The sequence below is a fragment of the Hermetia illucens genome, chromosome 6 (genome assembly GCF_905115235.1).
Source record: "Hermetia illucens chromosome 6, iHerIll2.2.curated.20191125, whole genome shotgun sequence".
NCBI lineage: Eukaryota > Metazoa > Arthropoda > Insecta > Diptera > Stratiomyidae > Hermetia > Hermetia illucens.
The window spans coordinates 59,322,320-59,346,134 of NC_051854.1; the positions used below are offsets into that span (position 1 = coordinate 59,322,320).

General features: G+C 43.5%; 4 protein-coding genes across 4 annotated transcripts; 3 read left to right on the forward strand and 1 right to left on the reverse strand.

Annotated features, from left to right (window-relative positions):
- Positions 1-881: 881 nt before the first annotated feature.
- Positions 882-1,391, forward strand: LOC119658758 (transmembrane protein 141). Its single transcript, XM_038066451.1, has 2 exons — positions 882-1,109; positions 1,164-1,391. The coding sequence occupies exons 1-2, from the start codon at positions 995-997 to the stop codon at positions 1,355-1,357; spliced, it is 309 nt and encodes a 102-aa protein (XP_037922379.1). The 5' UTR covers positions 882-994; the 3' UTR covers positions 1,358-1,391.
- On the forward strand, positions 1,303-8,746 carry LOC119658755 (putative GTP-binding protein 6). Its single transcript, XM_038066448.1, has 5 exons — positions 1,303-1,443; positions 1,508-1,667; positions 7,225-7,516; positions 7,580-8,170; positions 8,229-8,746. The coding sequence occupies exons 1-5, from the start codon at positions 1,374-1,376 to the stop codon at positions 8,688-8,690; spliced, it is 1,575 nt and encodes a 524-aa protein (XP_037922376.1). The 5' UTR covers positions 1,303-1,373; the 3' UTR covers positions 8,691-8,746.
- Positions 8,747-9,129: 383 nt separating this feature from the next.
- LOC119658756 (putative tRNA (cytidine(32)/guanosine(34)-2'-O)-methyltransferase) lies at positions 9,130-17,725 on the reverse strand. Its single transcript, XM_038066449.1, has 3 exons — positions 17,493-17,725; positions 9,366-10,009; positions 9,130-9,314 (listed from the first exon to the last, which is right to left on the reverse strand). The coding sequence occupies exons 1-3, from the start codon at positions 17,611-17,613 to the stop codon at positions 9,162-9,164; spliced, it is 918 nt and encodes a 305-aa protein (XP_037922377.1). The 5' UTR covers positions 17,614-17,725; the 3' UTR covers positions 9,130-9,161.
- Positions 17,726-17,829: 104 nt separating this feature from the next.
- LOC119658757 (charged multivesicular body protein 2a) lies at positions 17,830-18,932 on the forward strand. Its single transcript, XM_038066450.1, has 2 exons — positions 17,830-18,288; positions 18,366-18,932. Exons 1-2 carry the CDS (start codon positions 17,976-17,978, stop codon positions 18,770-18,772), a joined length of 720 nt encoding a protein of 239 aa, XP_037922378.1. The 5' UTR covers positions 17,830-17,975; the 3' UTR covers positions 18,773-18,932.
- Positions 18,933-23,815: the final 4,883 nt, after the last annotated feature.

A 23,815-nucleotide genomic window follows, 5' to 3' on the forward strand; every position in this document is an offset into this window, starting at 1 on the left:
AAGATCATTGTCTTGTACAGTAAGAGCTTTGACTCTATGATGAGATGTTTCGAGCGAAATAGTTTTTGTAAGCTGAAATAGGCTCTGTTGGAAGCCAGCAACCGTGGACGGATTTCATCGTCATAGCTGTTATCGGTTGTGATTTTCGACCTTAGATAGTCTCAAAGTTGTAGTCTCCTATCTTTATTCTTCACGTTTGACCAGTGCGGTTTGATGTTGTTTGTTTGGTTGGTTTTTGTAATTTGCATCATACCTAGAATAATCCAGGCATGGGTGAAAATTGTGTATCTTCGCCCACAAACTAATTTTGTCAGCCTCTCTATTCTAGGCCCCGACGACAAATCCTGCTTCAGAGGACTCTGCTTTCGCTTTTCTCTTCCCTCATTTTCCTTCTCTCGTTGGAACTAAACTTATTGCAATGTTGAGTTTAATACTGCCCTAGGTTATAGTTCCCTGTTTTTCCCCACCCCCTTGTTTTCCTTATGGATAACTATAGCATAATTTTCTAATCTGTTTTGTATATGTACTTAATTGAGAATATTACAATTCCTTTTTTTATTCCAGTACTATTATGCCCTAATACGGTATAGCAATAGTGCGGGACCTCTTTTCAATTGCTATTTTTTTTTGCTAACAATAAGGTATCTTACTTTTGTGGCTTCTTAATTTCCAAATTATCTGACACTAAACTGAATGTAAATAAGACACGCCTATCACTTCAGCGTACAACCTCAAATCTCAAAACGAATATCATTAAGAATTAAGTATCATTGAGGATAATATAATAAAAGACAAGCCTGATATTGTGCATTCACAACACCTGAGTCAAAATCTGTAATAAGTACCTAGTGTTCTCTTTTTTTCTTCTTGCACTGTACTAGCGGCATCTCTAATACGCTTTGACAGCCAAACATGTGTGATTGATACTAAACAATTCTCGAACAGTTGCATAAGCCAAATAAGTACCAAAAGAAAGTGCATCCGCACAACTATCATGAACGACATTAAGAAACTGAAGGAGCAACAGCGCGACAAGCATCCCGGATTCGGTTTCTATCTCGAGTGCATGACCAGAACCCTCTTCACAGGGTTAGCCGGACTGTGTCTAGGTGAGCGCTAGCCTCCTCTTCGTTTAAACTTGTCCTAGTGAAGTCTATTTCTAGGTTTTTCGGGGTTCTATTTTGCCCAAAAACTCGTGCAACCTAAGCTGCCGTACCCAAAGAAGTACAACATCCTCATTTCGTCGATAGCAGCTTGCGGGATTGGTTACAAGATCACAAGTGATAGAACGAAGGCCTGCCAGGCAGCGTGGATGGCTGCGGAAGATAAACACACCGCGTTAAGTGAGGAGAAATAGTAAATTGTGGAGGAAAATGTCGATCTTAAGAGTGGTGGCGCGATTGGGGTCGAATATAAGAAGAATAAATAAGGTTAAGGGAATTGGTAAGTAACTATGCCTGCATTTTCCGCTGTGATTCGCATCTTGAGGTTCAAATAACTTTTTCAGAGATATGTGGGAGTTATACCGTTATATCTGCTCGATGGAAGCACACACAGTATACAGGCGTGAAGGGATTACGGAGTAGAAAATCATTTTTTGAAAGCAACACTAAACCCACGGATGGAGATGAGGAGGGAGCAGAAGAAGAACTGGACTTGGAAAATAGGTAACTGGTTTAGTCATTAACAAAAAATATCAACATAATATTGATTGGTAACTGAGGGTAAAGGCGCGTGCATTGTGGTAGCGATGGTAGACTAGAGAAGATATTCCTCGCATCGACATCGACGGTTCGTTTTTAAGGGTTTGTGGGAATAATAACTGTTGACGCAACAATAGATATTGGATCAGGGTCTTGAAGTGTGTTAGAGCACTTCATTCAAGACCGTAATGGTAGACTACAGTAACGATGTAGGGGGCAATGTGGTCAGCATGGCGCTCGCCCGATATTATTACCTTGATTTGACTCATGTACTCATTCACAGCTGAGTCGACTGGCGTCCGACGTCAAATCACGATACAAATCCCACTGCCACCAGTGAGATTTGAACCGCGACCTTCCGTGCGACAGCTTTGTGCTCTAACCACTCAGCTATCTGGACATTTTTATATAAAACAAAACCTTATTAAAATCGGTTTATTGTCTGTCTCGTTTTTTATAGAGGGCAGACATCATCGAAAGTCACAGTGTGGAACACTAAAACCACCTCTCCTGAACCGCTATACCCCATGGAACTACCTAGAGACATTACATCGTGTGGCGTGTTAAAGCCCTACCAGCTTATTCCTACGGTGAATTGCTCCCTCCGTGTCGCTCTAATCTTCGAAACTCCTGAATACAGCTTATGATGCCACTAACTGCATTCCACACTTTTTGGGATTCGAGCATTTGCGGAATGACTGTCTCCACTTGTAAGGGTCTTGTCAAGCTGAAGCTGTTCCCTACCATTTGAAAATCTCGGACATACAAAGAGAATGTGCTCCGCGTCCGTATACACTCAAGACAAAAGGGAGAATCGTCATGTCCAAAACGATGTAAATACCTGCGGTACCCACCATGCCCAGTTAGAAACTGGGTCAAGTGATAGTTAAGCCCTTGAGTGTTTAACGTAGGTACCTGTCGTGGAGACTTAATCCTACGGTCCTCTTCAGACACGGATTGATTTTGTGACCACAATCAGAGCCCCGCTGAGACAAGCAACAACGGTACCAGTCTATACCAAGTACATGGCTTAGCATTCATACTGGTGGATGCAAGAATTACCTAAATCTCTACCGAACTAAGGAGTACGGCCCCGTGTTGAAACGCAACACCACGCCGAGGCCCAAAGGTCTCTTCTCGCTTGAGCACAACCAAAATGAAACTCCCACTAGGGGGGCCAACCGCATACAACCGAGCTGTACTCACATACAACGGGAGTTCACCCGAAGTATGAGAGTCCAGGGGCTATCCCGGTTGTCATGGTACCAGTATACGCCTGTTAAGGTTTCGTGACCAATTTGCCACTTCAGATGAGTCCCCGTGCAGACTCGGGTCTGGTCGCCCTGATTAGGCCTTTGGAGCATTCGCCTATTGCATCATGGCCGGCAAATCAAAGTGAATACAGCGTCTCCCGGTGCCACCACTATGGAGGTTCTCCTCGGCCACTTGGTTTTGGTTTGGCCGACAGGCCCCGTCTTCCTCACCGCCACCTCTGAGCACCGGTCAAGTGATAGTGCGCATAATCCAAAGCTGGATATTTGGAATTAACCTTATCATTGATATTACTTCTTCTTGTTATGGGTGATGTTCTTCATGCTACCTTGCGCGGACTACGTGGAGGAGTTCAATTAACGATAACATCTTTCTTCAAACATCTCCACTATTCTGATGGCATCTGTTTGGTCTCTCCCCGGATCATGGACCTTGGTCAAATGACACTGGATTTGGAAAGAAAGACAAGTCGAGTTGGACTGAAGATATACACCTAGATCAAGTTGAGAATGTTCCGTACTAGTGTTCTTTCTGCGTTCCTACATATATAGGAGTAGCACATGGAAAGTGACCTCCACTGTCACTTGAAGGCTCCAAGCCTTCGTTAGCACCTGTCTCCGTCGTATCATCGGTGTACACAGCACAGCGATTGCAGCGTGTTCCAAAAATAATGACCATTGATCCCTCTCTTATATCTCATGAACTCTAATATATGTATCTGGTTAGTAAAAGGGATACACGCAATGGTTGTTTTAGGACGAAAGAGGAATGAGCGCGAGTGAAGGCACATTTGCAGACCAAAACACTAAAGATCTTAAACGGGCAGTCGTAAAAGCAAGAACATACTTTGTCTAGATTTGATCGGCAAAGAAGCCAGCGTATTTAATGCTGAAGGTGATGTCAATAAAGAGGCAGGGAAATGTCGAAACGAACAAATACGAAATGGACAGGTTGATTATAAAGTTGTTTTTAAAAATAGCCTGACTCGAATTCCTTTTGCGTGGCGTATACTACGTTGCACTTCTCTTACTTAATCACGCTAACGGTGCTCCAATGCGTCGTGCTCATTCCCGCTCGTAGTAATCAATAGAGCTCTTAACTACTTACGTCCATTGATCCATTTGTACGTTTTCGCGAAAACTCCACCGGCATTATAAATGGGGGCCGACTGTCCATCAGTATGCTGGATGATAGTCAGATCTTAGAAACGATCCACATTAAATTTGGGAGGCAAACATTCGGTCAATTGAGCAGACGCACTAGCGACACGGTCGCGAAAGTAAGTGCGTAAATTCACTGACAACTCCTAAATCTACTGCTGATCGCTATATGGCTGTTCCGATCCGGCGAAACCCAACTGTTGCAGGCCCTGCGCTCGAACGGTGTACTGTACCAGCGATGACTAGGCGGTGAAATTTGCAGAAATATTTACAGCTTCCATAGTTTTTTTACGGATACCAAGATCATGCCCGCATACTACATGCTCGAACAAGGTGTTCTCAAAGCCCAATTCGGCATTCAGATTACCCACCACGATCACAATATAGTAGTGCACGATTGTGATGTTCCTGAATCGGAGTCTCGTAGTCAAGATCTGGATCCCAGTTCATAAGATCGTGCCTTGTGATAGTCGCCAGCAACAGTCCGATATCAGATTCGCGTTTACTACCGTTAGGCTTTCCAGGATACATCGTGCCACATGAACGAGAGGAGTACTCTGTAGAGTTGACCGCTTCATTACGTTGAGAAATATCTAGTCTTATCTTCGAAATTTTTGCTCAAGTTGGAAAAAACCGAGCATTCTGAGACCCTCGATATCATTGCCAAAGATCGTAGCCATGAGCTCAGTTCCTATTCGGATGTTTTGATACCAGGAAAGTTTCGACATTGACAAGTTGCTAGCCTACATCACTTCTAGTCGCCTGCATTCTTAAACTTCAGCTCAATAGATTAATAGTTTGCTGATGAGCTGTGAATTTTCCAAATCTTCGACAGAATTGCTTGTCATTTGGAGCACTTACTTAGAAAGACAAGGTTCATTTGCCTATTTGGACTCTGATGCTTGGCGACCATAGGTAGTTTAGTTTACTGGAGGGAGCCGCAGCTGCGAGCACTCAGGCCATTGTTATGTTAATGGCTTCCCGCCTACGGTGTTCGAAGGCTTTAGCGAATCTGAGAACATTCTCCAGAGGCAGAGAGTGTGCCGATTCTTCATTGAAGAAAACCTTGCCAAGGTGTCTTCGTCTGAGTTCTGAGGATGCCGGGCAGCTGCATAAAAAGTGCAAGGCTGTCTTCTTCTCACATTGGCTGCACATAGCCGAAACCACTACCCCAATCTTTTCCATATGGTAGTTTAAGGAGCAGTGTCCCGTTAAAACCTCTACTAGCGTTTTCATGTCCCACTTCTTAAGGGACAACAAAAATGTCGTTCTAGTGGCCCTAGGCTCTTTCACAAGGAGACAGACATTCTTCTGCTGCCAATGAAATGGCATATATATGGTCGTCATTTTTCCGAGAGGTCGAACCAGTTCTATAATCGGGTTCTCCGAGAACACCCCTGCGCCCGATCCACCTTCCATGACGGTGAAGATTATTAAGTCTGTAATCTGAAAAGACTCATGGTCACTTGTCGACCATTCTTCTCTTTCGGTGATTACGACAGTGTATGTCTTTTCAAAGACGAATCTGGAAACCATATGATCGGTCGGTATCAGGGTTACCGGATGTTTTTCAAGGAATTTCCAGATCGACGCATGACCGCGTGATTGGCCGCCTTTCCACGCCCCAATGGTATCGAGCCTATATGCGTCGTTGGCTGCTTTCCGTTTCACCTCTAAGTGAATGGGGGGTAAATTTAGGATAGCTTCAAGTGCCGCAGTCGGCGTAGTATTCATTGCTCCAGTAATACTTAGGCCACCAAGTCTTGGCCACCAGACGATGCATGCATACATCAAAATGGGTTTTATTATGGATGTATACGTCCAGTATATCCGTTTTGGTGAAAGTTCCCAGGTCTTACCTATCGCATTCCTACAGCACCAGAGTAACCTGCAGGATTTCTGATGTTGTTTCTGGATATGGTGCTTCCACGTTAACTTGGAGTCAAAATGTACTCCTAAGTACTTGACTGTTTTCCTCCTAAGTACTTGACTGTTTTCCGCCCTTGGTAAGGCTGCCCCACTTGATGTTCCTTGTGAACATAACTAGTCCAGTCTTCCTAGCGTTCACCGTGAGTCCATTGCGGAGGCACCAGCTGTGGACCACAGAATTTCCTGTCAGTCTCAAAGATATACTCTGTGTTAGTCACGAAGAGAGAAGGACACTACTGCCTCTTTGAGTTATTATGGACAATATATGAGTAGTCTTTACTGACATTCTACTGGAAATAGAGTAGAATTGTAGTAGAAGAATGTATGTAACAAAATTGGAGGTATCGTGTCATTCGTCTTTGTTCGGACGGCTTACCGGCGGTAGTTGGCAGTTTGGGGCAGATGTTGCTTAAATTGGGCCCTGCGCCAGATTGCCCCAGAAAGGGGCTGGTTTGACAATAGTGGAACTAGAGCCGGTTTTTGACGCAATCGACCGTTAAGTCTGATGAAGGGATGGGGACAATGAGAAGATTTAAACTAACACCTCCAGGAAAAAGTCTGTAAAGAAACTTGGGCCACTAGAATGTCATTTCTACTGTCCCCTTAAAGGAGAGTATAAGAAAACCTTAGTAGGCCTTCTAAATAGACAGACATTGCTCTGAAAATTATTACCTTTAGATCATTGGGGTGGTGGCAAACTGATTAAGATTGTACAATGGGCCTAATATATAAGGGCTTGGGGCTACAGGTTTCCCCATTTTCTCAACCTATTTGTCTAGCTCCGGAAGACGGACCGATCAACCTAATCAAGTTTTCCATGCATGGCATCTCTCGGTACTTCAATCCATAGTGAAATAGTCTCTTTAGTGGAATTTTTCGCGCATTAGATTCAGCTATTCGCTTATTCTTATTGCCACCGTTAAAAGGATGTCGATTTGGTGCTGACAGAGATGCGTTCAAAAGTATTCTGTGCTAAACTAACAAGAATAAAATACATAGAAGGCAAGCTTGAGGTAACCCCTACACTATTTATTTGTTTGTTGGGTTCTTTGATCTTGCTCACATCTAGTTCTTGCTTTAACGGCTTAAGCTATAGTCTCACTTCTGCCCTGCCTTTGGATACATAAGTATTTTTACATACGCTCTTCCTTATCATTTAGCCAATACGACCTTATAGCAAATACCACAATGCATGTAACCAGACAAACTCAGGTCGAACAAAGCGTTCTTGTCATTCAGCCATACATTAAATGGGGTCCAAAGAAAAGTGCTACGGATCCCGATCTACAATTACAAGAAGCAATCGCTTTAGTTAACTCCTTACCGAACTGGTCGGTTGAAGAAAGCTTGAAGGTTCCTTTGGAGTCTTTAGGAAAGAAAGCCCTTTTTGGAAGCGGAAAATTGCAGGAACTAAAAGACTTGGTCAGGAAAATCCGATCTAGCGGGAGAAAGGTAAGACTTTTTATACGTTTTTTTTACATTGACGAGTTCAAAATATTTGCCAAACTTCTCTAGCTCACTTCGATATTTATAAGCAAAGGAACTCTGTCTTTTGCTCAAAAACAATTTCTTGAGTATGAGTTCGGTTTACCAGTCATGGATCGGTATTCAGTCGTTATTCAGATACTTCGATTGCATGCAACTAGTGCTGAAGCTAAATTGCAAGTTGCTATGGCAGAAATTCCTTATATTTGGACTCAGGTAAAGGACGCTAGTGTTTCAACCAACCGTCGCCAAGGCTACGCATTGAGTGATCTTCAAAAAGAGATCCTTAGGACACGTGAAAGCAAGCTCAAAAGCGAACTAATGAGGGTCCGATCACATCGGAAGCTTCTTCGAAACAAAAGGAAGCAAAAAGACTACCCGACAGTGGCGGTAGTTGGCTATACAAACGCTGGTAAGACGTCATTGATAAAAGCTTTAACTGACGAACAAACTATACAACCGAGAGATCAACTCTTTGCCACTTTGGATGTGACAGCGCATGCTGGAGTTCTGCCATGTAATCTAGAAGTCATTTTCATGGACACTGTAGGATTCATGTCGGACATACCGACTGGGTTGATTGAATGCTTTGTCGCGACTTTGGAAGATGCGATGATGGCGGTGAGTAATTGTGTGGTTATTATTTAGACGACAGTAAAACTTTTATCGCCTATTACAGGATGTAATCGTCCATGTTCAAGATGTATCTCATCCAAACCATCTACAGCAAAAACTTCACGTTGAAGACACAATTAAGTCGCTAGCACGCAACCCTCAAATGGAAGAAGCTGGACCAATTGACTCGCCTCGGATAATAAATGTAGGAAATAAGGTGGACTTACTCACTAGCAACCTCAGTTCTGCTCAATTCGATGATCTGACCTTAGTATCTTCAAAAACCCTCGTCGGGATCAACCAGCTAATGCTTGAAATAGAAGAGAAAGTTCTTGAGGTCACGGGTAGGATTAAAATGCGGTTTTCTGTCCCGAGTGGGGGCGAAGAAATGGCCTGGTTGTACAAGAATGCAGCTATTGTGGATGTTGTCGGGAACCCAGAGAAGACTCAGTTTTCGATAATGAGTGCGATAATTACAAATAGTAAGTTGGAACAATTCAAGCATCGATTTATGAAGCGGAGGTGAAATAAGTGAATGTGTAGATTGTGTGTAAATAAATTAGAACAATTTCCAATCTGAAACGTGTATTTTTATTTTGTACTATTTACCTCTCTGAATCTCTATTTTTAGCATGTTCAAAAAGTGTGGGTGGTTTGGAAGCAGATGATGTTTTCGGGACTTTGAAAAGAAATGTGGATGAAAGGAGTATTTGGACAAAGAAACGAAAAACAATGAGGAACTAGAAAATTGCGAGAACTTTAAGTACAGGTTTCTTAGGAGATTTCGAATTTAGGAAAAACGGGGCAAAGTCCGTGACTCTCGGCTTTGGGCTCAGAAATGGACTCAGATAAATGTAGAACCAAAAATTAGCAAAAAAAGGCGAATAGTCGGGTGGGAAGGTTAGAACTCAAGCTCGAAAATCTAGTAAAAACTTATATTGTACATAAATAGAAAATTAACCAAGTTTCTGTTCCGATTTTTTTTTATTCCACCATTTCATTTATCTGAACTCGTCTGTTCCGTGTGTTCAACAGTAATAGCGGAATGCTTGATTGAGCAGCTTTTCACCTTTTCAAGAATTTCTTTGTATGCCGGTGCAATAGGTTTCTGCACAACTTCTCGGTAGGTGTATTCCTTTTGCCCAGGAAGCTGTAAAAACAAAACTGAATTAGGTTCCCACGAAATTGGCCGCAATCTTACATTCAAGCTGTACGACATATCCGAGTCGAATCCCCTCAAGTCGCCACACACAACAAAAGGAATAATTGCATGATTCACTTCCGAATCGGTGTCGTCAATAATAATCTGAACGTCGTCAATCATCGGGTTAATCATTTGTGGTATATATCCCTCAGGTGGAGTGTAGTTCTGGCAAACAACAAATGCTTCAATACTCGAGTTTCGAGAACTGGCTGGTTTTGCGATGGAGACTTTCTCGAAAAATATCCTTAGTTGAGAGTAAAGTAGAGTTGTGTCCTTTCCCCTAAAAATTTTCGCTATGAAATTTCCCCCTGGGGTAAGGACATGTGTGGTGATGCTCAAAGCGGCGAGCAGTAGTTGGGATTGAATGTATTCGTCGATATCATGAAGTCCTGTTACGTCCGGAGCGCCATCGCATACTACAAGTTGCGCCTTTTCTTCCCCGAAGTGCTCAATTATTGCATTTGCAGTACTGAGTTTCGTGATGTCGCCTTGGAGTTGTACTACGCCCGGAAGGGGAGCCATAGCTTGTAGGTCGACTGCGATAATTTTTACATCTTCCTTGCGGTTTTCATAAAGTCTTTTGGATAGAACTTGACTCCAACTGCCTGGGGCTGCGCACAGATCAACGGCGCGTGTTACACCTGGAATGAAAGTTAACATTTGAGATCATTATTAGGAGTTTTGCAGTGTTAGATAATTAAAAACGGATCATTATGTTTTAGAGAGCATTACAGACTCTGATGGATGTGCGTATGAAGTTGGTGTAGGTAATATTGTAACGTATCGTTCGATACATCACACTGTTCTCTCTAGTACAAGTCGCGGTGGCAGTTTCTGGGAATGGATCCATTAAAAAAATCAACACTTTCGACTCCTCCCACACCCCGCCTTTCCAAAAAATGTCACAACTAAGATTGACATCGAAAAGTACTATCAAGACCTTTCATTTGATACCCAACATGACTATATTTGGTGAGAAAAAATGTTACACCCCCCTTTTGCATGTATGAGTACCTCCCCTTAATCTCAATGTAGAAAGACTTTACTCACTGCATGTCTAGGCGTTCACAGTTTCCACCTTCTCATCAAATTTCATGTCAATCGACATAGTTTCTGAGAAAAGATCGTGTGACAGACATTGAACTGATTTTAATAAGGTCCAACCAAACGTTTATTCAGAAGTTAGTTATTAATTAATCTATCGCTGATTTTTTCTGAGCCGTGAAGGATATGGGTACAATACCTGTAGCTGACAATATTATAGGAACTACAGCCTCCCTCTTCAGGCGCCAAATTTCTTTGATCTCGTGAGCCAGTGGATTTCAGCACCAGCTTCACACGTCGCAGGTAACCGGACAGCAGATCAACAACTCGGGCATGTCAGTAGTTCTTTGCAGAATTTGTAGGTACTTGTAGAAATCTGTCTCAGTCATAGCTTGGATGTGGAGGTCACCAATGCTGTATCCAGCATACGACTCGTGATGACCTTTGTGGATGGCTTGGATTCGATTCTTGTCTAATCCAAATTCCATCCGAATATCACGACTAAAGATGTCTATTCGCAACAGACTTAGTCAGTGCTAGCATACAACTTAATGAAATCTAAGTACATTAAGTGTGTCAGCTCGCACTTAGCACGTAGGCCATACTTTATTGCGAAGCGATACTCTCTAGCATCATTCAGTAGCCATGGAATATATATTCGTATACGGATGGGCTATGAAGTATTGGTACCCTCCGATGTATGACTCTCCCCAAAAACTTTATTACTTTGGGATCAATGCGATCCATCAACATAGATCGTTCAGCCAGGTGGGCGGGACACTGTCAAAGGTCTTGACTAATCAATATAGCAACTAAAGAGATTTCTTCGCCCTGTAGTTAGTCCTACAACTAGCAAGCCGATTATGAGTTGCTCTTTACAACCCTCGGCAACTCGGCAGCTCTTCTGCTCCTCGGACAGAATGTTATTGGTCTCCACTCTAATAAAAGACCACTAATAATAGACGTTATGAACTTGTAAGGGTTGGTAAGCAGATAATCGGTCTGGAATTTATCCCGAACATCAGCGAGGACTTCATCAGGTGAAAAAAAAATGCTTCGGCGAGTACTGAAACTGTTACCAACAGTGCGACGTGGTGTTCTTATTGAAGCCGCCTCTGCCCCCATGGACTCTTGGTCACTAGTTTCCGCGATGACCTTAAGCTGAACACGTTCCCTAATGACGGGGATTGTGTTGTTGCGAGTAATAAAGCAGTACTGGTTTGCGACTCGCTGTACAGTCACGTGCGCGTATTCCGTAAAATGTTGTACCTTCCCTCGCCGTTGTTATCTCGTAGTAGGAACGGATGATAAAAGAGGTTCATATCCTCAGTCCACTTCTTACGCTGCCCACGCGAACCTGCTAAAGTGGCCACCATAAATTGTGTCGAAACAGCTATATCATGCGGATCCATGCTCCTGGACATTATGGCGCCTAGACGTCGAGCTGTCCCACAATTAGCGGTTTTGATGCCGTGCTGTTCATTACGTCAGCCCGACCCAGTCAGACAACTCCTGCCGGTTATCCGTACTGGGCCTTAGATTTCTTCTTCTCATTTTTGGTAGTGCATTTTATACCTAACTGCCAGGTGTGGTGGCAGTTTTGTCAGTAAGTCATCTGCGGTAGCGTACAGCCATTTACAAAGAAGCTATCCATCCCTCCTCCTTCTGCAACCATCATTATTTCAATTGCTTATTCACTTTTAAGTCTTTGCTTTGGTTTCGTATTTTTTTGTCTGTTGATTTTTTTTTTTGGCATAAATGGTTACAGTGTTATGAAGTCAAGCTAACTCTTTCATTTGGGGGCCCTGTCTCTCCCCATCTCCTGTCTAAACTATCAAAACAACCAAGGGATTGCGCGGTCCAGCCGTTATTTTGCTTGAATATTTTTTTCGGTTCGCGCAGTTCCACGCATTAATAACAGAACATGTGAAGCTTTGTATAATGCGCGTTAGGAGCTTAAATGTAGTAATCTGAAAAAAATCAAGAGACTGCCACTATATGGTGCCTAACCTCCCAAATAACCCCATGCTGACATCTGTTCAAATAAAGTTAATAATAGTATATTACTCGAATCTGCAGCAATTGGCTGCAAGACCCCTTAAGCTCATCCTTTATAATATAGAGCATAATCCTACCAAAAATGGTGGTTTCGAGAGAAGTGCAGAAAATTGATATGGTTACTTATATTAATTGTAAATTTATATTTATAAAAAGGGCAGGTACATCAGATACATCTAACAAAATTAGTTGAAAACAGAGAGTTTAGTGCGCCCATCTGACAGCGGACTTTCAAGGAAGACGGGTGAGCGCAAGTATCGGGATTTGTTCCGAATATCTCAACATTATTTGTTGTTCGAATATCTCAATATCAATTATGACATAAGATGAAATAAAAAAAGAACGTAATTGCTATACCAAGGAGCAATCCACACAAATTTAGGACATATCAAACTGGACGAGATGACGTTTGCGATACTTACGAGAGACAACACCGAAAAGGAAGTCTTCAAGACCTCAGTCGAAAAAGAGTAGAAATGGATCTGGATCTGTTTCTTCAGGTTTCTTAGGTCCGGGTGGAATGTCGGCAATGTGCCTTTATACTCTGGAATGCCAAGTGGTAGCAGACGCGGATCTGGTCTTGGATTATTTCTGACAGCTACCGCAAAGCGCGTTCTCTTGACCTGGAAGTCGGTTTCTGACAGACTTCTGGTTGTAAAATTCCGGTCCAGGCTAAGAAGCATCACAATTGTACAGTGCTATGCACCGACGGAGACTTCCGATAGCGAAGAATGCTTTCTATGAACAATTACACGCAGTTCAGCGGAGAATTTCTAAAGGTGACATTGAGATCGTGATGTGATGGGGAAGCACGATTTTGGTGACCGTAACGATAATAGTGGGAGGTTTGGATCTCTGCAATTTCCACTACCTCATTATTAATAAGACATTCTTCGAGTACAGAACCTACCTACCTATGGTCAGTTGGCTTTCAACTAGCCGACACCGTACTCGCAATCACATCGACTACTTTACGATCAGCAGTAGATTTAAGAGTTGTCTCTCCTAGATGTGCGTAACAAGAGAGGCGCTGACATCGACTTGGAAAGGGATCACCATCTGAGGGTCGCATCAACCGCATGAATGGTCCAGATGTCGCTCAGACTGATAGCAGATATACCGAGTAACCCTTCTGAGAATATCGATGAGCGTCAGGCTGCCACCAAAGTGTACTTTTTTCGGGTGCCGGGCAGGTCATCGACCACGTATCGAAGGGGCGTCATAAGATCTAGCTGGTTGAAGGCCGATACCGAGCGAAAACCCAAGAAGTTCAATGTAATGTGGGGCGCGACAAAAGGGAATTGGCTATTACGCTAGTCAGAGAAGCAGAACGCAGTGATTTCAACAGTGTCACGAAAGATGGTCCTATGAAGAACATTAACGGTCAACTTTTCGTCTACGATGACGAGTAACTGTAGGGGTAGAAAGAACAGTTCACCAGGATTCTTAACCGTACCCACCGCTGTTTTCCAGACGGATATGTCAGCGAGTATTTTTTTCTTTTTTCATGGCGCTACAGACCGATCGTGGTGTCGACACGGTTCTTAACTGTATCACTTCCGGTGAGGTTTCTCTTGTGGATAAAATGCCGAATCATCATCATCAAGCAAAAGAGAAATCATTTCGGCCATCAATACACTCAAACGGAGTAAAACCACTGCGCGTGACGGTCTCTCCGTACCTACAGTTACTGCAGATCTGCTACTTCCACATGTACGGAAATCTTGGGAATCCGAGACTTTTCCCAGAGAGTGGAAGAAGGGGATGACCGCTAAGATTTCAAAGAAGAGAACCCCTTTTGAGTGTGATAAAAGGGGAGGGGAGTCTACACGCTTCCTGTAGTTGCAAAGATAATAATCAGAGCGACATATAATGGCGCAAAATATTACGTGGTGCACCGAGGTAAAATTTCAAACGATTTTTAGGTCCAAAACGGAGTCCGCCAGGGTTGTATCTTACCATCGATATAAATTCTTTCTATTATCGGTGACGTTTTTCATACTGCTTTGTTCTCTTCTCTCTATCTCTTTGCTCTCTCAACGGGACGTTGGAGAGTTGAACTGAATATAAACGCATATAAAACCAAAGCGGTCAAAGGGTAGTATAGGTCCCAGGGCGAAACGTTGATTAGTACCCACGATGGAGCATAAAACCTGGGAAACGCCTGCTGAACCAACACTAACGGCTCTGCTACTAAACCCTCTCTCTACCATTGCAGACGGAGAAGGATGAAGGCGAGCCTCCCGCACCTAAAAACGGCATAAAATGTACCAACTGGTCCTCCAGGTTGGGGGTTGGGTAGGGCTGACAACCCCCCAGAAAACCGATGTAACGAAGCCACGAAAGGCGCCTCGGACAGGATGGATTTTACAACGACGAACCCCGCAGCGACAACGGATTAACGATTTGCGCATTTTCTTATGGAACGTGCGCTCCCTGTACAGACCGAATTCTGCGGAGCAACTAGCCGATACCCTGTGCCAATATACGGCTGATGTAACAGCGTTGCAAGAGATGCGATTGACAGGGACCGGTTTCCTGGAGAAGAACCGCTACACCATATACTATAGCGGCCATTCAGTAAACCATGTGCTCGAAGGAGGTTTCTTAGTCAGCCAAAAAATATTATCGGCTTTGAAAATATAAGCGAAAGATTATGCACTCTGCGTTTACGAGGCAAGTTTAGAAATATAAGCTTCCTAAACGTTCACGCCCTACTGAGTGGACTGTAGAGTCGGAGAAGGATACCTTCTACGAGGCAGTTGAGCGGACCCTCCAAGCCAGTCCCAAGTATGATATCAAAATCATACTTGGAGATTTCAACAGTCAAGTAGGGACGGAGCCCGTATTCAGACGATACGTCGGCTTCCATAGCTAACATAGGGATGCCAATGATAACGGACTGCGGATTATTCAATTAGCAGTATCGCGCGAAATGGTGGTTGGAAGTACCTGGTTTGCGCGGAAAGCGGTTCACAAACACAAGTGGGCCTCTCCAGACGGGACCACTTTCAACCAAATTGACGACGTGCTGATTGAACGCCGCCATCTCTCAGCCTTGATGAATGTCAGAACATATAGGGGGGCCAATATAGGCTCGGACCACTATCTCGTTGGCATAGTGCTCCAAGCTCGAATTACGACGCCACCTACAATCCCCTCTGACAATCAGGTGAGAGTGAATACCGAAGCCATTCACAACACAGCCGCCCGCAACACATATAAGGGCGAAATGGATGCCGCAGTAACCGCAGTCAACAGAGATAAAGCATCAAGAAATAATCTTCACAACCACCTGAATAACGTTATCATTGATACGGCCACAAAGATACTTGGCCCCAGCCGCAAGAAAAGTCGGAGCGGCTGGTTTGACGATGAATGTAAGCTAGCTACGGAACGGAAGAATGTTGCATACCGAGTAATGCTCCGCCGAGCGGAGAAGTGACTTCACAGACGGAAAAAGGAAGCCTGAGAAAACCAACAAGTCTGTGGACTAGAAAAGTACAGGGAGCAACCGCACCAGGCTCAGAAGTTTTACCAACAAGTCAGCAGGATGAAGCCGTATAGATCTCGATGCTCATCATGCCGAGACAAAGAGGGAAATCTGATTTCCGACAGAATGGGCATATTGAAGTGATGGGTTGAGTATTTTGATGAACTGCTTAACATCTAAAATATCGGCGAGTTGGAGGTCCCGCCAACTGAAGACGACGGACAAATGCTGCCATCACCAAGCATAGAAGAAACAATCCGTGCAATTCATCGGCTGGAATTACAGCCGAATTGGTTAAATATGGAGGCGACCAATTACACCAAGTGGTTCATCAACTGATATTCAAAGTGTGGGACAGCGAATCTCCTGCCTGACGACTGGCAACGTCGCAACGAGGCATTATCTGTCTCATACATAAAAAGGGGGATATCACGCAGTGCAGCAATTATAGAAGTTCCACGTTGCTGAGTACCATCTATAAGATATTCTCCTCTATCTTGCTAGGCCAGATAGTCCCATACGCCCAGAACACCATTGCCCCATATGAAAGAGGCTTTACTCCAGGCAAATCAGCAACAGATCAGATTTTCTCTCTGCGGCAAGCGATGAAAAAACTGCTGTAATATGGCCATCAGTTGCACCATGTTTTCATCGACTTTAAAACCGGCTATGATAGCATAGCCAGGATAAAACTGTACACGGCCACTCGAGACCATTCAACATCAACAACGGTCTAAAACAAGGGGATGCTTTATCATACGTCCTCTTCAACCTGGCCTTGGAGAAAGTGATTCGCGATGCAGATGTAAATGCGGGAGGCACCATCCTCTTCAAGTGCACCCAACTACTGGCCTACGCTGACGATATCGACATCATCAAATTAAAGTTACTCTGTGCTAGTGCTCTTTCTGTCTTGCTGTAAGGGAGTAGCACATAAAAAGTGAACTCCACTTCTTTTACTCAAGAGCTTCAAGCCTTCGTCAACACCTGACTGCCTCGTATAATCGGAGTACGCTAGTCTGATATTATCACAAACGAAAAAGTTAATGGTCACACAAACCTGGCACTCGTATGCATTATTATTGGAAAACGGAAGTTGCATTGCGGGCTGGCCCATGCAGTGGGACCCATTTTCCTTAAGATGGCTGACGAGTAGTCACCCCAAGAGCATTTGGCGAAGAACAGTAGAGGAGTATTGGCGTCTTAGAAAATCGTAGGAGCTGAAATGCATTTCAGGTAATTGCGAGCGATTGCGCGTAGGTGTGGTTGACGCACTACACTCCACACCACCAAGGGGTAAATGGCAACCATATTATATATATATATATCCTCGAAGAGGAAGCTTTTTTAAAATTATTCTGTAAGGTCAAATTTATACAGAATGTTGGTTGATTGTCTGTGTTTCATGTTTGCTAATCAAAATAGCGAGATTGCTGGCTGGTAGAATGTAGGTAGCTTTCCAAAAATTGCACTTGAAGCAACTCTGCATTCGATACCAGCACTAAATGTATTCCTACGCCAGCAATTACCTTTCAGGATGCCGAACTTCTCGTCTATTTGAAGTAGTTTAAAAGCACTTCGAGCACGCCATCCTTCTTCTTTGGCCAAACGATAGTAGATATCTCGCTTGTCTTTGGATGTTTTCCCCATTTCCGATAAATCCAATATTCGTAGCTAAACTTCTCGACCAGTCCACGCTCGCTTTGACAACTTTGACACTGCTTAATTTCTATTTATCAACAAACTGACATTATTTTCCCCCATTCAAAACTCTTCGAATTTCGAATCATATGACTTCATCGGCAATCGACATAATTCAGGCGAGATTCAACGCCTCCCGAAATCCGACGTCTTCTGACAACTGAACTTGATTGTTTTTCCGAATTTCGAGATTGGATTTGTCATCCATTCATCGCGTAGTACGTCAATCAGCAGCAAAGTTTCTTTACTTTTGCAAAACTCTTCAAGTTCCTCGCCTTAATCCCTTCTAGGACATTACTAACGACTTCAACATGGACTGGCTTTTCGGAAAGAGAATTTCGCCCGAAGAAATGATGCGAAAGAACCAGCGTGCCCTGAATAGAGCGATGCGTGAATTGGATCGCGAGCGAATGAAAATGGAGCAGCAGGAAAAGAAAATCATCGCAGACATCAAGAAATTGGCCAAGGACGGGCAAATGGATGCAGTGAAGATCATGGCGAAGGACTTGGTGCGGACAAGGCGATATGTGAAGAAGTTTATGCTGATGCGAGCCAATATTCAAGCGGTTTCGCTGAAGATCCAGACGCTCAAATCGCAGAACACCATGGCCGAGGCTATGAAAGGTGAGTCCCCAGTTCGATAACGAGCTTTTGTTTATAATAACTACTGGGTCTGATGAAATGTTTACTGTCGGTTTCAGGTGTCACAAAGGCCATGCAGAGCATGAATCGTCAATTGAATCTTCCACAGATTCAGAAGATACTTCACGAGTTCGAGAAACAGTCCGAGATCATGGAAATGAAGGAGGAAATGATCAACGACGTGATGGACGACGCCATGGAGGCCGAGGGTGACGAGGAGGAGACTGATGCCGTTGTTGCCCAAGTCCTGGACGAACTCGGTTTGCAGCTGAATGATCAACTCTCCGACCTGCCGGCAGCTTCGGGATCGCTTTCGGTTGCTGGCAACAAACAACCTCAGGCAGCGATTGCTGCAGGCGGAGCAGGTGTGGCTGCAGGAGGCAATGGTGGCGGTGGAGCTGCCAGCCCGATGTCGGATGCGGACGCAGATCTGCAAGCACGACTCGATAAATTACGAAGAGAATAGTTTTGCTTCGCGCGAAATGACCCTACTCCAAATTATCCCTGGTTTAACGTTCTCCCTCCAGAAAATTTGTTATTTTTATTTTTGTACTATAAACGAAATTACAAGCGAATCTTATTGATATATTGAATATATACTAAAATATAAGGACTAACACATTGAATATTGCCTTGAAATGTTAACGGCGCATTGCTAACAAACGCAGGAGGTCGAAGCGGCTTTCGGACACTTTTTGCAAGCAATTGTTATACGTAGGGAGCCATTGCACTTCAGTTAGAACAGCGACATTGGGAAACGTGTTTCAAAAAAGACTGGCGGCTTTCAGGTGCCGGGACAATGTCAGCGTCTAGTTGCTGCAGAATTCTTGTTCACATTTTTTCATCACTTGTAGAACGATAGGCCTTAAGAGAACCACTCTTATGCAATTATAAGAATAAAAAATAAAAGACATTGATCTGGAAATTGGCATTTAACGGGCCTCATTTTGTTTATATCAATCGTCTCACTCTCGTTATCAAACCTTCAAATGGTTACTCATATCGGGAAATGAATCACTTTCAGGTGATAACCTCTTAGTTCGATTAAGTTTATGTTAGACAGCATTCAGTAGAGATAATCTTAAAGATAACGGTTCAGACCAGATTCCACTGGAATAGATATTCCGATTTCTTGGTTGATTCGTCGCTAGGACTAGTTGAGGGAACATATTTGGGGTCGGTTACAATATTCGTTTTGAAGCTTCGTGGCGTCTGGGGGTTATGAGGCTTAACATTGGGAGTAGCTCGTTACCTGCAGTTCAATTGAGCACCATAAGTAAATATAGATATGAGCTAGAGCACTGGCCGCTAGCATTGATGGTGTGGTCATGTATGGTGAAACTTTTGTATCGTGCATAACTACTTTCAATAAGTACTGCTTCATAGGCACAGTGACCGTACCATTTGCCCAGATGCCTCTTGAGACATAATTTCCAATTTAGAAGTGCGTATTCTTTTACTGGATCGAAGAAGAGGAGAAATCTCCTTTCTTACTGCTGTGGAATTTAGTGCTCTCACAACCAAAGGAACTCAGTTGTGAACGCACCAGCAAATCGACGACAAATTCTGGACCCGATTGACTTTGGTGTGACTAAAAACGTGAGGAGGCTGACTTTTCCCGGTGGAAAGCCACCAGGAAGATTAAAAGGCCTGATCACTCGTCGACCATTTTGGAAGAGTAGGTTCCTCTGCCTGGCATAGCCAGCAAAATTGTCTGATCGCATGGAATACTGGTAACTGGCGACCAGGTTCTTGAAGCTTATGAGTAACAGTGGGGTCACCTCCCATGCGCTACTCCCATATAGCAACAAACAAACATCGTTAGACCAGGACAATCATAACTTGATTTTAGTGTTGAGATAACTGCATTCTCAGATGGGGTTAAGACTTCTAAAAATATCTAGGCTTACATGACCGTAAGCTTCTCATATCGAACTAAACAAGTCACTCCAGTGTTTGAAGAGTAAGTGGTCCTAAAGAAAGTTAAAGGATATAACCTCATTGTCGGAAAAATGTTAGAGGAACTTACAAAGATCAGAATCACCCACGTGCCCCTCCCTTTTTTCGCGCAGGCTTCCTCTATCATTATGGGCTATTGGTAGACCTGTAGAACAAAGCCTTAAAAGACCTCGGAATCTCCTCAAAGTCGTCAGGAAAAATGTCCACCTGCGCAAAGGACACTCTTTAATTGTTTTCGAGGCCATTGCCGACCATCGCATTTGCACACTCCTCCGAAAATATCGCAATATCACTAATGAAAGTAGTTTCTCCCAGCCGGTTAAGCACGATATGTAGCACGTCAACACTACCGGCTCCTCGAACTTCGCAAAGGTGCGTTCTCTATCACCCCAGAAACTAGTTGTTACTAGGAATGAGTTCGATGTTCTAATGAAACAGGGTATTTGTAGACCTTTCAATAGCTGTTGGTCATCTCCAGTCCATATGGTCCTTAAGCCGAACGGCGAATAGCGACCTTGTGGAGATTACAGGCGTCTGAATGCTCAGACGATTCCCAATCGATACCCTATTCCACTCATCCGTGACTTTGAGCATTCATTGACAAACTGCCGCATTTTGATGACCTTGGGTCTGGCCTAGGGGTATTACCAAATCCCTGTTGCTCCCGAAGCCATACTCAAAACGGCTATCTGCATATCTTTCAGACTCTTGAAGTTCACCAGGATGACATTCAGCTTGTGCAACGCTGCGCAGTAATTTCAAAGCTTCATCCACTCTGCCCTACGAAACTTAAGGGGGTCATCCGGTGTGTCGGATCCGCGGAATAGAATCGAATCACATTCTACTTTTTAAATGCGTTTTTCTCGAAACTGCATATTGAAAACCTGCTGCCACCATAGTCCAAAATCTATCCAATTAAATTTTTTGAAATTTTCACGACTCATTCAGAACATATTTCTACTGTCCGCAAACTAGGATAATTGCGATTCATCTGGTAATTTTTTTTTATTCATTAAAGAATCCTTAAAAACACCAAAATTCACAAAAAAAAAGTTTAACACGGCGCCAAAAATTTAGCTTTTAATATTTTTTAATAATCCTAGTTTGCGGACTGTAGTTAAGTGATGAAGCCGCCGTTGACATTGCGTAGCTCAATTATTGCGGTAGCCAATAGCACCGTCCACATGTTTTCTCCATTCACGAGGTTGTTTTTGGACTGATCAGAATGGTTTGTCTTTGACTTTTTTGAAGCTGCAGACTTGTCAGTATTTGTAGGATGCAGCATAGAATGGTGTTTCTTTCCGGAAGTTTTACACGCTGCTTTCGATGTGCATTCGTACACTCGATGGGACATATTAAGATGCTTAATCTGTTACGACGCGTCTCCCTTTACAGATGCCCAAAGGTACTGTAGCTTCTGTACTCCGGACAGTCTGCCGTTGTCGTGGATAAGAGATTTAAAGACGTCTCTGAATGAAATCCAATCTGAGCATCTGCTAAACCATTGGCGTGTCCCGCTCGCCTCTTGAACTCCAACAGCCTTTCTGCAAATTCAATGCTATACACGTCGTATTCGGCCTCAGCTTGTTCGCATTCTGTTATATACTGCTGCAAAAGTTCCTTGGTTTGAGCCAAGTTCTTTTTAGCAGATAGAAGATAGTTGTCCTCGCAAGCCTTCCATTTTCGATGGAGTACTTCCAGTTTTGTTTGAAATTAAAGCTCGCCGTGTCGAGTCTTAGCATCTGTCTTGAAGTTCCGTATGACCTTGAGGAACTCATCCAGATTGTGCTTCTGGAGGATGTTGATGCCCGAATTCGTTCCGCTGTTTTTTAGGATTTGCTTCGAAGTTCCGATGATCCACTCAAAATGCGTCGATTCTAATGCAGAAGTTCGCAATGTAGCGTAAAAATTCTATTTCTCTAAATGCGGGATCCAGCTCGACGGACCAAAAAATATGTTGAGTATCGGAGTAGAGCAAAGATCCTTGGGATATTTGCTTAAGGCTCTTAGGCCACAACAAAGATTACCGACCCTTGGGACGGGTAGTGGGGCTGGTAGGAACCAGTAATGGAAAACACCACGGATTGATTATGACTAGACTACTTTCTTTGTTTTCGTTCTCAGTTATGGTATATATAAAATTATTTCTTACTTTAAATGTCAAATCAGCAAATTACAATTCTTTGCAAAAAGCTAAATTGAATATTCAACAAAAAAATTCTTGTTTGTAATTTAGTCGCCTCGATCTTGACCGTGATGAACTTCTCCCAGTGTTTTGCTCCCTATATTATTTCCATGCACAGTTGATATGGGTCGATTACCTCTTCGCATCTGGTTAGCACGTTTTATGGTGCATGGTGAAGGTCGCTGACTTGAGTATGAGGCCTTGTGCAGGTGTCGTGTCTCTATCATGAACATTTTGACGTGGAGCGAAAAATGTTCGATGATCTGCTTCTCGAACAGATACCTTCCACGAGGCCATTGAGCGGACCCTCGAGGCTTGTCCCAAATATGATATCAAAATCATACTTGGAGATTTCAAGAGTCAAGTAGGGACGGAGCTCGTATTCAGGCGATACGTCGACTCCCATAGCTTACATAGGCATTCCAATTCAGTCCGGATTATTCAGTCAGTCAGCAGTATCGCACGAAATAGTTGTTGGAAGTACCTGGTTCGTGCGGAGAGCAGTCTATAAACATACATGCGCCTCTCCAGACGAGACCATTTTCAACCAAATTGACCACGTGCTGATCGAATGCCGCCACCTCTCAGACTTGATGAATGTGAGAACACATAGGGACGCCAAAATAGGCTTGCATCACTATCTTGTTGGCATAGTGCTCCGAGCTCGTATTACAACACCACCTAGAATCCTACAATGAATACTGAAGCCACCCACAACACAGACCTCCGTAACACCTATAAGGGGGGAATGGATGCCACAATAGCCGCAGCTAACAGATGTTCTGAAGATAAAACATCAACAAATGATCTTTACAACCATCTGAACAGCGTTATCATTGATACGGCCACAAACATACTTGGCCCCAGCCGCAAGAAAAGTCGGAACGGCTGGTTCGTCGATGAATGTAAGCTAGCAACGGAACGGGAGAATGCTGCATACCGAATAACGTTACATTCTCAAAGAACGCGGGCACAAAAGTGTGGACTATGCGAATCAATGCCTGACGCCTGGCAACGACGCATTATCTGTCCCATACATAAAAAGGGGGATATCACGGAGTGTAGCGATTATAGAGGAATCACGTTGCTGAGTACCATCTATAAGAGATTCTCCGCTATCTTATTAGGCCGGAACGCTCAGAACATCATTGGCCCATATCAAAGAGGCTTCACTCCAAGCAAATCAACATCAGATTTTCTCTCTGCAGCAAGCGATTGAAAAACTGCTGGAATATGGTCATCAGTTGCACCATCTTTTCATCGAATTTAAAGCCGCCTATGAGAGCATAGCCAGGGTAAAACTGTACGCGGTCATGAGAGAATTCGGTATCCCGACAAATTAATAAGACTGACTAGACTGAACCT